At 30.7% G+C, this 14596-nt stretch overlaps 1 protein-coding gene and 2 long non-coding RNA genes across 3 annotated transcripts in view; 2 read left to right on the forward strand and 1 right to left on the reverse strand.

The window, feature by feature from the left end:
• The window catches only part of LOC111714813 (intraflagellar transport protein 140 homolog), a 36566-nt gene that overhangs the window by 13837 nt on the left and 8133 nt on the right, over positions 1 to 14596 (reverse strand). The window contains exon 11 of the mRNA XM_023490016.1: positions 989 to 1060. Coding sequence (XP_023345784.1) covers positions 989 to 1060 — 72 coding nt within the window. The remainder of the gene's footprint in view (positions 1 to 988; positions 1061 to 14596) is intronic.
• LOC111714814 (uncharacterized) lies at positions 4808 to 10252 on the forward strand. Its single transcript, XR_002768082.1, has 8 exons — positions 4808 to 4828; positions 5297 to 5352; positions 5915 to 5959; positions 6966 to 7053; positions 7882 to 7950; positions 9015 to 9073; positions 9560 to 9642; positions 10185 to 10252. It is a non-coding gene; the product is annotated as an uncharacterized LOC111714814 (long non-coding RNA).
• Positions 12286 to 13200, forward strand: LOC111714815 (uncharacterized). Its single transcript, XR_002768083.1, has 3 exons — positions 12286 to 12338; positions 12765 to 12804; positions 12994 to 13200. It is a non-coding gene; the product is annotated as an uncharacterized LOC111714815 (long non-coding RNA).

Here is a 14596-nt window from a genome sequence, read left to right on the forward strand (position 1 = left end):
GGCCTTCTAGGAAATTACCGATTAGTTAACTCGGAAGAACCACGGAAATGTTCTCGTAATTCTCGGCTTGATTATGAGATTCTAAGTTGAGTGGGTCCACTTTTTTAGGGAAAAACTCGGGTAAACGGTACAAATGGTACAGGTGTGTAAAATTTACAAATATAAAGACGATATTTAATTATCTATTGTATACCGTATATTAAAGTTAGTATTTAATACTTCAAGAATATCTAAGAATGATAAGTAATTAAGTCTTTACCACAACAACTAACTCTGATTTTCTAATTTTCTAATACCTAAATCTTTGCAGCGAATAGATATTTCCAACAATGAGTTCTGTTGGATTAAATAATCTAAATTTAAGATATCAAGGATTTACATCATGATTCAGCTACTTTCCATATTTACAAATACACAACAATAAATCAATAAGTGCAGTTTAAACTTTGTTCATAACGGATTTACAAATTTTATTCTAATTATTTGATACATCCTTGTTTAGTTCAATCTAGGAGTTTTCAGTCGTCAAAACTTTTGTTTTCTGAATATTAGGATCAAGAATTGATCTCCGTTTTGTGCAGATCTATAGGATTACTTTAAAAACTCTTCGATTTACCGTGGTGGGCTTACTATGTAGGGATAACTTAAATTAAAGTATCAAGCAATTATCCTCATACTCTAATTTTCGATCCCTATATCTAATCTTAGCATTTCCCAGTGTATTAGACCTTGGATATTATTCAAATCATGAATTCTGTTAAATCTAATAATCTAAGATTTGAAATAGGTTTAAACCAAAAAAATGCAAAGAAATGCGGATTATAAACTTTTAGTTTGTGGCAAAGACTCAATTTCTTCATTATTGGCTATCAAGCGTCCAAGATTCACACAAAAGTTCCAATCTCAGTAAACTCAATATTTGATTTCAAGTTCTGTATGTCTACCAATCATGTTTCTGTAAACTGTACCTGAACCTCCTAAATTTTACCTGAATTGACCGACCACCAAACTCTCAGTAACAGCCACCAGTACTTCTCCGTATTCATGATACAGAAGAGTTCTAAATAGAAAAAAAAATTATTTAAAAACTTCTAGTACAGGGAGTCCCACGCAACATGACTTCAAGGTCGTCTTTGATCTTTGAAATAATTTGTGGCTTTAATTTGTCAATCTACTTTTATATGTTAGAGTCTTAAAATACCCCTAGCCTAGGTATTGCATTTTCAAAGTGTAGTCTGCCTTTTTTATGCTTTAAAAATTACCGTAAATATTAAAAATTTTAAATATCAGAGACCAATGAATGTAAGGCAAGGAAAGTCATTTCAGTGGTGTACGCATTTTTTGTACTGCAGTGTACTGTCTTTGGGTTCAAATATAAACACAAGAGTAGGGGTGTCACAGCCTGACATGGGATCCATCTTTCAAATAAAAAATCAATGATTTATTCTGGTCATAGGAATTTATAACATAAATTATCAAAATTAAAAAAAACTTTNAAAACCAAAGGCGTCACGATACTTTAAATTTGAGGCTGTATATTTTAATATTTCAATCATATACATTAGAATAGAAGTAGTCAACATTTCATATATCAAAGGTTGCCACCACTCAACGATTCTGACATCTAAAAAAGAACTATGCATCAATTTTCAATTAGTATTTCATTAATTTTTGTTCCTCAATTTGACCTTTTCTAACTAAACGTAACCAATTTAGAGTCGAATATCATGATATTGTTTGTAAAGTGTTGAATAACCCTTTAGTTGTTTGTTTCTGTGCTGAAACTATCAATTTTGATCAAGTTGCTTAAAATTATCATGTTTTAAGTAAAAATGTACGTTTTTCTCAAATTACCCCAAAAAACGCACAAAAATATAATGCGCTTTATGCACAAAAGATGTGCAAAAGTTTGCAAAAAATATTTGTGCGCAAAAATTACTCAAATTTAGCGCAACAATACATGCTCGTTTCGTGGAAACCCTAATAACAATGCATTTTTTAATTGTTAAGGGACAATTGTTGTAATCTTAAGAGACAATTTCATCCATAAATTTAGTCCATAAATTTAGTCCATAAATTTAGTCCGTAATTTTAGTCCATAAATTTAGTCCATAAATAGAACTTACTAAAAATTTGACTAGAAATATTTTCATACCTTTTCATTATCTGTCATATCCACAATACAGGAAGGAGATTTCTAGATTCAATAAGTTTAAAAAAATATATTTTATAAAAAAAATATTTTTTAATCCGATGACCGTACTCTCCACAAAACCCCACTAATTTTTAGTTTTATTCATTTTGTTTCGGAAGCAAGCGCCGAAAGCTTAGTTTATATGGTGATTAATAACGTATCTTCAAGATGCCACCCATTTTTAAGTGTCGTGTCTGATTCACAACAGTACCCTTGAAACCCTCGTTTTTCTATTAAAGTGACTTGCGAATAAAAAAAGGTTTAAATGGTACCGGTGTGAATCAGACATACCGCTATCTCTAAAAATTAAAAGTCACTTGGGAGTACCTCGATATTCAATCCTGTTTCACGGACATATATACCAATGAGGCCATGACTTGGCAGTTTTTACACTTAGTTTCTCCTCCTCGCATCTGCAGTGTGGGTTGTTTATAATATCTAACATGTTGAAAGTATTTCGAATTTTTTGCTTATAACGTTAGAGATTTCTCACAAAAGAATTATAATTTTGCAACATGATGGTGTAAAACTTATTTCAAACTTAGATCAATTGATCTAACAAAAAACATAATTTGACATATCTAAGGCCTAAGACATTAGGTTGCAAGGGTATAGAAATTAGAAAATCAGAGTTTGTGGCAAAGACTGCATTATTCTTTTTAATTATCTACTATCTCTAAATATAATGTTGTAATTTCTGTTTGTCTGTTTTGATGTCCAATCATAACTCTTGAACTACTGGACAGGAATGCGTTAAGCATGGCTAAATAAACCTACATTAATATGTATAGGTTTAATTTTATAGAAAAAGTTTAGGCTCCAGGTAAAGCTGGGTTTCCAAGTTAGTAGATATAAATGTTGAAAGGTAAATGGACTCATAAAAAATAATTGAATGACATGGCTAAATTGTGTACTACAGTTTCGCGATTATTGTTTATAAAATCCCCCAAATAGAACTGGTTTCAATATGTACACAAAGTATACAAAACAGCAATTGACTTTCCTTGCCTTACATTCATTGTCAGAGACGAACTTCAAGTTGTCTCACACCTGGCATGTTTCGTGGGACACCCTGCATCTATTTAAAACTAAAAAAAACAACGTAGATATTTTTGCATAATCAACTTGGTGTTTTTTTACGTCTAAGAAGAATAATATCACAATTCATAGGGCTAGGTGTGTTCTTGAAGAACCTGCCCACCCTAAGTTTAACCCATTCTTCTGAAGCTGGGTTTTTTACTGAATTAATTACTAATCTTCAGACTATTTCTAAATTAAAAAATGTATTTTCACATATTCATTTTTTGTGCAATGTCAACCATTCATGGCGAGGTACACCTAGTTATGTTATTAACCATCGTTAAAGCTTACCATTCACTTATTATTAACATAACTTTGCTTAAAAATTAACTTTTTCGGGCCCAAATACTTAAGTTTGTGTATATAATCGGAAGGTATACAGCACTGAAATTAGAGGATAAATTGAAATATTTTATAAAAAAAATATGACACTAAGTAAATTTCCAATATATGAATGCAGTGGATCTGTGGAAAAGATGCGATATAAACAATCTTTTTTTTGTTTATGTCCGTGTATACTCGTACACATAAAAAAACTAATCAAGACTAAAACTAAAAGTGATGCAACTTAGTTGATAAATAAGATGTTATACTACTGGACTTTTAACCCTTTATCTTAGTATAAAAATGAGGAAGTCTTTCCCTCATAGTAAATGTGCAACTAACTTTAATTCATATGAAAATTATCAATTAGATTTCAAACAAGGATCTCTATATTTATGTAGACATATACTTTGTTTGTATATCTATCAGGGTGGGTGCAGTTAATGTCCAATAAATTTTAAGAAAGGCTAAACCGATCGGGCCCAAAATTGTCGATTTTTTTCTAGAAAACTCTACATGAGAACAGAAAAATCCGCAAAACTTTGTGTTATACAATTACGAAGAAAAAAGGCGGCGTGAAAGCAACATTTAAATTCTAAAAATTTTACTAGAAGAGGGTTGCGAGGCGCCCTTACAGCTTTGTATCAATAAAATCAAATCAATTACTTGGAAAACGCCTGTAATCTAATTTGTTTGTTTTTTTAGAATGATTTTGCTTAAGAAAATATTATTAATGATAATCGTGATAGCGGGTGTTGAGTGCCATATTAATTACAACCCAGAATGTGAAGAAAGCATCAGGAAAATTTAACATTAAAAAAGTTTTGATTTGTAGATTATTCAAATATTGTTACAATATTTTTAAACTGCACTAAATAAGACTGAATCAGTATCCTGAGAACCTTTATCATGTAAAACTCACTTATTTTGACTTTATTTTATTGTACAGGGTTAGCCACAAAGGATGAGACTGTAAAGACGACATAAAATTTAAAAATATGACGATTTGAAGCAATTGCATTTTGGTTTCTGCACTTAATTAAGTATTTTGATGGTTTACAAAATGATTAAGCACAAAAATAAGCCAGTTTTGGCCTACATAGAACCCTGAATGTAAGGAAATGTATTAAACAAATTCCGTACAATCGTCTCTGAAGTCTCATCCTTTGTGGGAAACCCTGTACTTCTCTTTTAATGTTAAAATTGTTTCAGAAAAGTTGGACTACCAAGGTTAAATTCTTATAAATTCTAAAATAAATTTGGACAAACATAGAAAATGAGTATTTGCCTCAAACTCTGATTTTGTAATGGATGCAATATTAGATCAAATAATTTAAGTTTGAAATAGCAAGGATTTACTCCAATACGTTGAAAAGATAAAGGGATTAGAAAATTTTAGTTTTTGGCAAAGACTCCCAATTTATTTGGTTTGGAAATAACATACAGTGGTAGGAGGTTATGTAAATACAATGAAGACGACATTTGTTTATTATTTTTTATTTCTACTAACCTTTTAAGCATCACGGATAGTGGATACGCATAAACATTTAAAAAAAGAGAAATTGTCAAGTAACAGCTTCTCTTTGTTCATTTGTAAACTTGTAATTTGAAAAAAAGCTTATTTGAAATTAAAACTTAAATAAAAAAGTAGTCTTCATTGTATTGATATAAACGCCGACGACCGTATGTTGATTTTAGAGCTTGGAAAGATGACGAGAACTCAACTCATCCGATAAAATTTGAATATTCTGTAGGTAAAATAGATTTTTAGATTTTTAATAATTTTTTGTTAGACAAGTTTTTGCCTGAAATCAGAATTTTTGTGATGATCAAGCATGAATCACAGCTCAATCTTATAATTACTTCTCTTCGCTATCTCGTGATGGTTAATTCTGGGATAACTTTAATTGAGAAATTAAAAATTGATCCTCGACTTTAAAAGTGCCCTTATATTGAATATCGAGACTAAGCGTTAGCAACACAAAGTTTCCGAACTCGGTTTTGTTATTAGTTTGATTTGCTTCCGTTTCACTTCAACTATAAAACTGAATTTTTGATAATTTTTTAAAATAACGAATATTGACATTTTTGAACGGCAAATTTACAAATGTGACCGTCATGTCAGTTGTCCCAAAAAATGTGAGGCCCGATCGGTTCAGGGTCGTTTTACGTTTATTGGATACAAACGACTAAACGTTCAGAACTGTGTTCAATTCAAGAATTTACTAAATGTTCTCAAACTGGGTTTAATGGAACCATAAAAGCTTAACCCGATTTAACCCTAATGATTCAAGCTACAATTCTTATTTTTTTTAGTTTGGGAACTGCATGTTGAAGGTACACAGTTCGATCATTCTGAAGGTAAACATTAAAAGTTTAAAGGGACTGTAATTGTAGTTTCAAGTGATGGCAAAGATGGCAATGCCCGGTTTACAACGGTATCCAAAAAAGCTTTGTCTGAGCTGAAAACTTTAGAATAATGGATATCAAGATTAATGCTTAAACTCCTGGTTTTACTAAACCCAAGACTATTTTAAAACGAATTCGATATCCAAGAAAGAAGTTAAAAATGTAACCAATCAGTGTGTCAAGTAAAGATGTACTCTTTAACTTTTTAAAACCCGGTTTGATTTCTGGTGTTGATGGTGTCATATCAATTGAACTAAGCATCGTTTGAAAGAACGTAAGTTTTGGATTAATGTTTATTAAGACTAACGTTCAAAATGACAATAGTCCTGAAATATGTTTTTTAATAATTTCATTTTAGCATAATTAAATTTATATTTGTTTGAATGCTCTAAAAACGGGCTTTTGATTGTGAACATCTGACTTTAATTTAATCGAATATTAATCCATGCGATATAGCATTGTTTTTGTAATTGTTATCAAATGTAACTTTTTTACAGTAGAAATATCCAAAAAGAGGATTATAAGAAGAAAAACAAAAGTGTGTACATTGGATAATCAGATTAAGCTCATTATAAATTCGATATTCATGATTTTATGTTTGAAAAACTGTTTTTTCAATTGTGGTTTCTCTGCAAAAGTGAGTTGCGCATTTCTTACATAAGCATCAATCGAGAATTAAACACTTTTCAGGAAGACGACATTATTTTCAAATTTATTTTTAATTTTTAAGGATTCAAGGATGCCGTTGTAAATCGGGCATTACCATTTTTGCACGGACCGGAGGGTCACTTGAAATTACGCTGACAGTTTTTAAGTATAAGGGGATCTCAACCAATTTTGACAGGGGGGGGGGGACTGCTTAAGGAAAACTTTTTCCAACGCCCACATTATTAACTGCAGTGCAACACTATGCGTTATGTATACAACAGAATGTACAGTAAAAAAGTGTTTTTTTTAGGATCTGAAAATGAAATATTTAAAATCGAATTTTTACCTTTGTTATCTTGCCTACAACAAGACAGTCCTCAGCTAGCTGATGTTATTAGGTAATATTAAAATAAAACGATTTAGTCTTTTTCCTCACCTATTTTATCAATACAATAAACATGTCTTTTATTAATAACTAGCTGATGGGTCCGGCGTTGCCCGTGGAAAAAAATGAAGAAAAAAATGTCGAATTTTTGTATCGCCTGTAACACTCCCTGGCCACAAAAAATGTCAGCCCAATTGGTCCAGCCGTTTGGCCGGCTATACGCAACATGTATATAAATGTTTTGTTTTATTATATAGCTGTATTGCATACATTATGCAACTAAAGAGGACAAGCCAATGCTTTTTATATACATAATATTGATGTTTATCGATTTTTAAATTTAGCTTGTTTTGTAATTTTTGTGTGACATGACCCAGGGAAGGTTTTTGTCGAAAAAAGTTATGATTCTTTTAGGATGTTAAATTTCCATTAGTACTAGGAGAAAAAAAACCCGCACAATTTGGAGTTTTACACTTTGAAGAAAAAATAAAAAGAAGAGAGATTACGGAGAAAATCCACTTTGTAGAGTAGTAAATGTTTTTTTATTTAAAACTATAAAACCTGCAGTTTTAGGCGATTATATCAATACTTAATGAAGCGCTTTTATCGAATTACAAGTTTACATGTAATCAAAGAAAAGTTTTCTTAGTCGACAGGTTCTCTTTGTTAGTTGACAGGTTCTCTTTGTTAGTCGACAGGTTATCTTTGTTTCCGTGCTTTTGTGTATCCGGGTTGTTTAAAAGCTTGATAAAAATCTCAATTGTAACCGAAAGTCGTCTTCACTGTATTGATAAAATAGCCTACTACTGTATTGTGTTTTTAACCATTGTTAACATTTTAGAAAGAGATTGTTACAAGAACCATCCGTAGAAGAATAAAACCTGGATAAACCTATAGAGGAGCATTTAAAGTATGCATCTATTTATACACTTTGCTTGTCTGGGTGTTTGCTTGTTTGTTTGTTACCGATAAACGTCAAAACAGCTGATGGGACACCCTTTATATGAATTGTATTTTAGAACCCATGTTTAATGAGACACCCTTTATATAAACTGTATTCTTATAGAACCCATGTTTGATGGGACACCATGTATATAACTTGTATTCTAGAACCCATGTTTGATGGGACACCATGTATATAAATTGTATTCTAGAACCCATGTTTTATAAATTGTATTCTAGAACCCATGTTTAATGAGACTCCCTGTATATAAATTGTATTCTAGAACCCATGTTTGATGGGACACCATGTATATAAATTGTATTCTAGAACCCATGTTTAATGAGACTCCCTGTATATAAATTGTATTCTAGAACCCATGTTTGATGTGACACCATGTATATAAATGTTATTCTAGAACCCATGTTTAATGAGACACCCTGTATAAAAATCGTATTCTAGAACCCATGTTTAATGAGACACCCCATATAAAAATTGTATTCTAGAACCCATGTTTAATGAGACACCCTGTATATAAATTGTATTCTAGAACCCATGTTTGAAGGGACACCAAGTATAAAAATTGTATTATAGAACCCATGTTTAATGAGACACCCTGTATAAAAATTGTATTCTAGAACCCATGTTTGATGGGACACCCTATATAAAAATTGTATTCTAGAACCCATGTTTAATGAGACACTCTGTATATAAATGATATTCTAGAACCCATGTTTAATGAGACACCCTGTATATAAATTGTATTCTAGAACCCATGTTTGATGGGACACCATGTATATAAATTATATTCTAGAACCAATGTTTAATGAGACACCCTGTATATAAATTGTATTCTAGAACCCATGTTTGATGGGACATCCTATATAAAAATTGTATTATAGAACCCATGTTTAATGAGACACTCTGTATATAAATGATATTCTAGAACCCATGTTTAATGAGACACCCTGTATATAAATGATATTCTAGAACCCATGTTTAATGAGACACCCTGTATATAAATTATATTCTAGAGCCCATGAACAAGTTCCCTATGAGGTGGATAGAATTGTTTTCCAGGGAAAACTTAAAGGTAATTTTCTATATCTTTGCAACCTAATGGTGAACACTTTTGATATATTATACTTATTTGATTGATTATTTGATGTAACAAAATTCATTTTTTGACATGGCTAAGGGATAAGAAATTGGGTTGCAAAGATATAGAAAAAGAAAATAGATGTAGATATTAGATATAATATAGATATAGAAAAGATTAAGATAAGTAACAAAAGGACTAAACTTTTGACATCAAAAGGAACTGTAGACGTAATTTCATGTTACCCTCATGTCATGTCTTAGTCACAACGGTACCCTATAAAGATATGACTGACCCGTATGCTGCAAAGCAATGGAGAACATTTTCAGAATAAATACACAGCACTAAGTCCTGCACTTTTCTTCAATGCACAGTACTAGCACCATGACCAAGCACTGTCCCCTTTACCAAGAAGTTTACCCATTCCCTTACCTCCCCCCCCCCCTACTCCCATCCCAACATGTCATTTTTTGATTTCAGATGGATTCTTTATCGAAGCTGGAGCAAACAACTTTGAAGGACATTCTGATTCTCTATATTTTGAATTGAACCATGGCTGGACGGTAGGATATACATGCCGTACACACTTCATGTTGGACATAAAAAACCGCTAACTGACCACTGAATTCAATTAAGTTTAAAAACTAAATTAAAATATTTTTTAAAATTTAATAATAATTTTTAAAGTATTATTTTTTCAAAATTGGATTTCGAAACTGAGATTAGCATAAAATATCCAAGAAAATGGGGACCAACTCAAAAATTTTAAATAAAATTGATATAAATCTTTTAATAATATTGATTTTTAATCTGTTATTTTTTTCAAATAACATTTTGTTGATCTTTTCGTTAAACATTCCGACTTTTTTAAACCCAATAAAAAAAAACTTACAAATAATTTCTGAGGTTAAGTAAAAAGAAAAAAGTAAGTAAAAAAGTAATTAATAAAATTCTGAAAACATTTATTAAACTTTTATTTAAAATTTTTGCATTATCCCCAAATATTATATTACACATATTATATTTTTTCTTGGGGTTTTTTAAAAAATGCTTGCATATCATTGACAACGATTTGAATTAAATCCGTTTATTTTTCATGTTTTAGGGTCTTTTAGTTGAACCACATCCTCGACATTTTAAAGAAGGAATAGCAAAAAATAGAAAATCCTTTAGGAATTTTATTCAATTAACTGATTTATTGTATATTTTTCTAGAAAATATTGATTTAAGTTTTTTGTTTCCTTCCCTGCACGAGATTAAACTTAAAACTGTTTCTGTAAGCAATTCCAAGAAAAGTAAAAATTGATTTAATTTTTATTGACTTTTCATTTCAAAACATGTCACTTTAAGAAAAGAGCTTCAGTTTTTAGCTTACAGCGATTGTAACTTTATAAGTGCAAATTCAATTGACTCCCATTCAAAGATGGTAATGTACGATACACAACGGTACCCTTGAAACCAAATATCTAATCAAAATCGACGTTCAAAATCATGAATTTGGGTGGGTACGTTTTCAGAATCGTTTTTTTTTGAATTATTGAATAACGACGACGAAAAATTATATACAGTAAACTAATTAGATCTTTAATTAGGAACATATTTCTGCAAATAAATTTGTCAATTAATCAATGTCAGTATCAGTTATTTAGGTTTCATCATTATATTGAATTTCTTATTTTCTATGAATTTGTTTGCAGATTTCTACTAATGCTTCAAATGTCGTCTTTTCAATAACAATTTAAGAAAATCTACAGAAGATCTTTGTTAAAAATAAGAGATTATAGAAACTAATAATTAAATATGATTACTTATTTTCGATGATACCAATTAGTTTACTGTAGAATTTGGTTTACATTTATCTGTCGCCGTTATTTAATAATTAAAAAAAACGATCTAAAAAGTACCCACACAAATTCATGATTTTGATTGTAGACTTTGCACTTAAACTCGGTAGAAACGTTTTATATGTCTTAAATGAATCCTAAAAAATTTGTCCACTTTACTAGATATTCAATTCAACCACCATACATTGACGGTCACTCCCTTTAAGGGTACTGTTGTGAATCGGGCATTTTCATCTTTTTATGAAGGGTCATTTGATATAAGACTCATGCAATCCCTTTAAATATGATTGTTTTTGATTGAAATGTGATTGTTCAGTATAAATACTTGTCTTTCACCACTCTCAAGGGTTTCAACTCTACCCTACAGGTAAATTGTTTATACATATCACTTTAGAGACGATTCTACGGAATACAGGTAAATTGTTTATAATATCACTTTAGAGACGATTGTACGGAATACAGGTAAATTGTTTATAATATCACTTTAGAGACGATTCTACGGAATACAGGTAAATTGTTTATACATATCACTTTAGAGACGATTGTACGGAATACAGGTAAACTGTTTATACATATCACTTTAGAGACGATTGTACGGAATTTTTCTTTTTTTTCTTACTTTCTTACTAAATTTGTTCTTTGCTAAATCAATTAGTATTTTAAAATATAAACGGTGCACTTATTATAAAACGAAGTTCAGCTGCTAAATCTTATTAAATTAATAGGTTAAAGTTTTTAATAAAGTCTTATTCTTTGAGTATTCGTAGTATTTAATCTTAAATGTTATATTATCAAAAAATATTTTAAATTCACTTTAATTTTGAACAGTGGTATCTATGATTATCTATGCCTTGTTTTAGCCTGACCTACGCTGGTTTAATGCTAAAGAATGAGGGTGCAGAGCATCCTAAATTTCAATGCTTTCCTCTCTACTCTATCTTACAGGCTCTTGGTAACCCAACAGTTAACTATTTTAGGTAAATTTATAATTTTGCCGCGATTTTCTTGTTTGTTTAATGATTAATTTCTCTCTTTTCTTTATCTTTTTCTTGAAGAGACTATATTCCCTAAACATCAAGAAAACCTTTATTTCAAGAGTTGCATACCAGATTCAGAATGCTACCATTTAAACCTTTGCCTCGTTAAAAATAATTCAAATATCCTATTTGTTCTACAAAGACGGAAACTGTCAGAATACAACACTTTATAAAGATAAAATTCTATAATATTTATCTAATTGTTACTAAAATAAATGTGTAAAAGATACTGTTGTGAATCGGGGAGTCACTTGAAGTTTTGTCTTGGATATTTTCCGTTTGGATATTTTCAGTTTGGATATTTTCAGTTTGGATATTTTCAGTTTGGATATTGAAGGTGGAGAGTTTCAAGTTCTAAAAACAATCCCCTGGGACAAGGTATAATCAAAATTAAAAATTAAAAATTAAAAATTAAAAGGCCCAAATATCGACTATGGGAAGGGGGGGGAACTTGATTAGAAACTTAACATTCTCATTTCCTTTAAGAATATTGAATTGCACTAAATAAGATGTTTAAGATATAAAAAAAACTTTAAAAGACCTACACTCTAAGAAATGTCAAATTTTCATCCAACAAAATTTGTTGGAGCACCAGAGCTAAATTCAACTTAGTAGCATCATTCGTCAAATTTTGTTAGATGCTTATAAGTTGAATTTGTCTCCGGTGCTCCAACAAAATTTGACATTTTTTTGATTTTACCTGTTTTAAAATGATTTTAAAATTATTTTACAGAAAATGAAATCAATTAAATTGAATAACAACCGACTACCTTCACCCTGTTTTCATCATAATTTTTATATTAGGTTGATATTCAAGTTTTCAGCATTGAAACACATTTTGCAGGTTTAAAATTTTATTAATAAAGGCATTTCAATCAATTTTGCATTAGGCAACTCTGATTAATGCTAATTAAAAAAATTTCAGACATTTTTGGGATTTTTTAAAAATGTTTAAACAATGGAATCCATGTTTAGGGTAGAGAAGTGAAGGATCAAGGGAGGCCATTATAGAATATATGGAATCCATGTTTAGGGGAGAGAAGTGAAGGATCAAGGGAGGATATAAAAGAATATATGGAATCCGTGTTTAGCGGAGAGAAGTGAAGGATCAAGGGAGGATATTATAGAATATATGGAATCCATGTTTAGGGGAGAGAAGTGAAGGATCAAGGGAGGATATAATAGAATATATGGAATCCGTGTTTAGGGGAGAGAAGTGAAGGATCAAGGGAGGATATTATGGAATCCGTGTTTAGGGGAGAGAAGTGAAGGATCAAGGGAGGATATTATGGAATATATGGAATCCGTGTTTAGGGGAGAGAAGTGAAGGATCAAGGGAGGATATTATAGAATATATGGAATCTGTTGGTTATCAATACCTACCATGGGGTCATAAGGTAAAAACCGGTTTTATGACCATTTTACTTTTCTCAAGCTTTTTTGTTGTTGTTGATTTCATTTTCAAGTTTTTTCATACTTTTTTATCGTTCGTTCCGTTCCGCTCAGTTGGTTACCGCGAAAGAATAACGCTCAGCCCTTGAGATGGGCGTGTTCCTACTTTTTAGAAATCGTTCGTTCCGTTCGTTCCCATGAAAAAGCCATCATTCCATAAAACGATGGCCAGCCCTAATAATGAGACAACAATATTGTCTGGTGCATTCCCGTATTTTGTTTTATAAATAGATTTGTTCTGATGCAGATAAATCCATTTTTTAGCAACTCATTCTGTTTTTTCTATCTTGTTTTTTTTAGGTTACTACGACGGTAAGATGGTTGGACACTGGACGAGTTCATGAACTTGTCAATGATTTATTTGTAAAAAATGGCATCCCTGTAGTCAATATTTATGAAGAATAAAGATATTTGAATTATGATTAGATCAAGAAAAAAAGCGACGTCAAAAAAAGTGTTATTACACGGTTTTGTTTACCAACTTGGAAATTGTTACATACTAGGCTTTTATGTCATTTTTTCAAGCGAACTTGTTCTTCGTACATCATAAAACCGCCGATTTTCTATTTACTGTTATGGATTTTCCAAAGTCAAACAAAGTCGAATTTTTTTTGCGGCAACATTTTTTTTATTTTGACTGGCCACAACCCACAATGTTTTTACATTTTTAGCATGAATGAATGTTGCAAAGAAAATGTTTTCTGAAAGAGTTATTTTTTTCTCATTAATAAATCCCCAAGGTGTATTTATACATCATATACTATTTGGTAATCTAGCAAAATGCAATATTAAAGAATATATCTACATATTCTACAACCATGAGCAGAGGAATATTTTTTCGTATTTCCTGATTGTCTCAAGATAATAATTTCAGCAAAAAAAAATGAAAATTTTGACATATTTCAGGAACTATATATAATATCTTCTTGATATACTATTTTAAATATACTTTTAATGAATTACACTAGAAAGTGATTTGACAACCGATATTTTAGATTTTTGAAAACTTATAGCACTATTCAGAGTTAAAATTGAAAAATATCTGCACCTTAAAGTATCAGAACTATTTCTAAAAGCTTTACAGTGATGAACAGAAAACTCTGAAATAGACAGTCGACTCTTAGACTCAAGTTATGACTTTAAACAGGCCAATGAACATGAGGCACAGTAATTTTCCTATGTAA

Source organism: Eurytemora carolleeae, unplaced genomic scaffold, assembly GCF_000591075.1.
Source record: "Eurytemora carolleeae unplaced genomic scaffold, Eaff_2.0 scaffold1634, whole genome shotgun sequence".
NCBI classification, from domain to species: Eukaryota; Metazoa; Arthropoda; class Copepoda; order Calanoida; family Temoridae; genus Eurytemora; species Eurytemora carolleeae.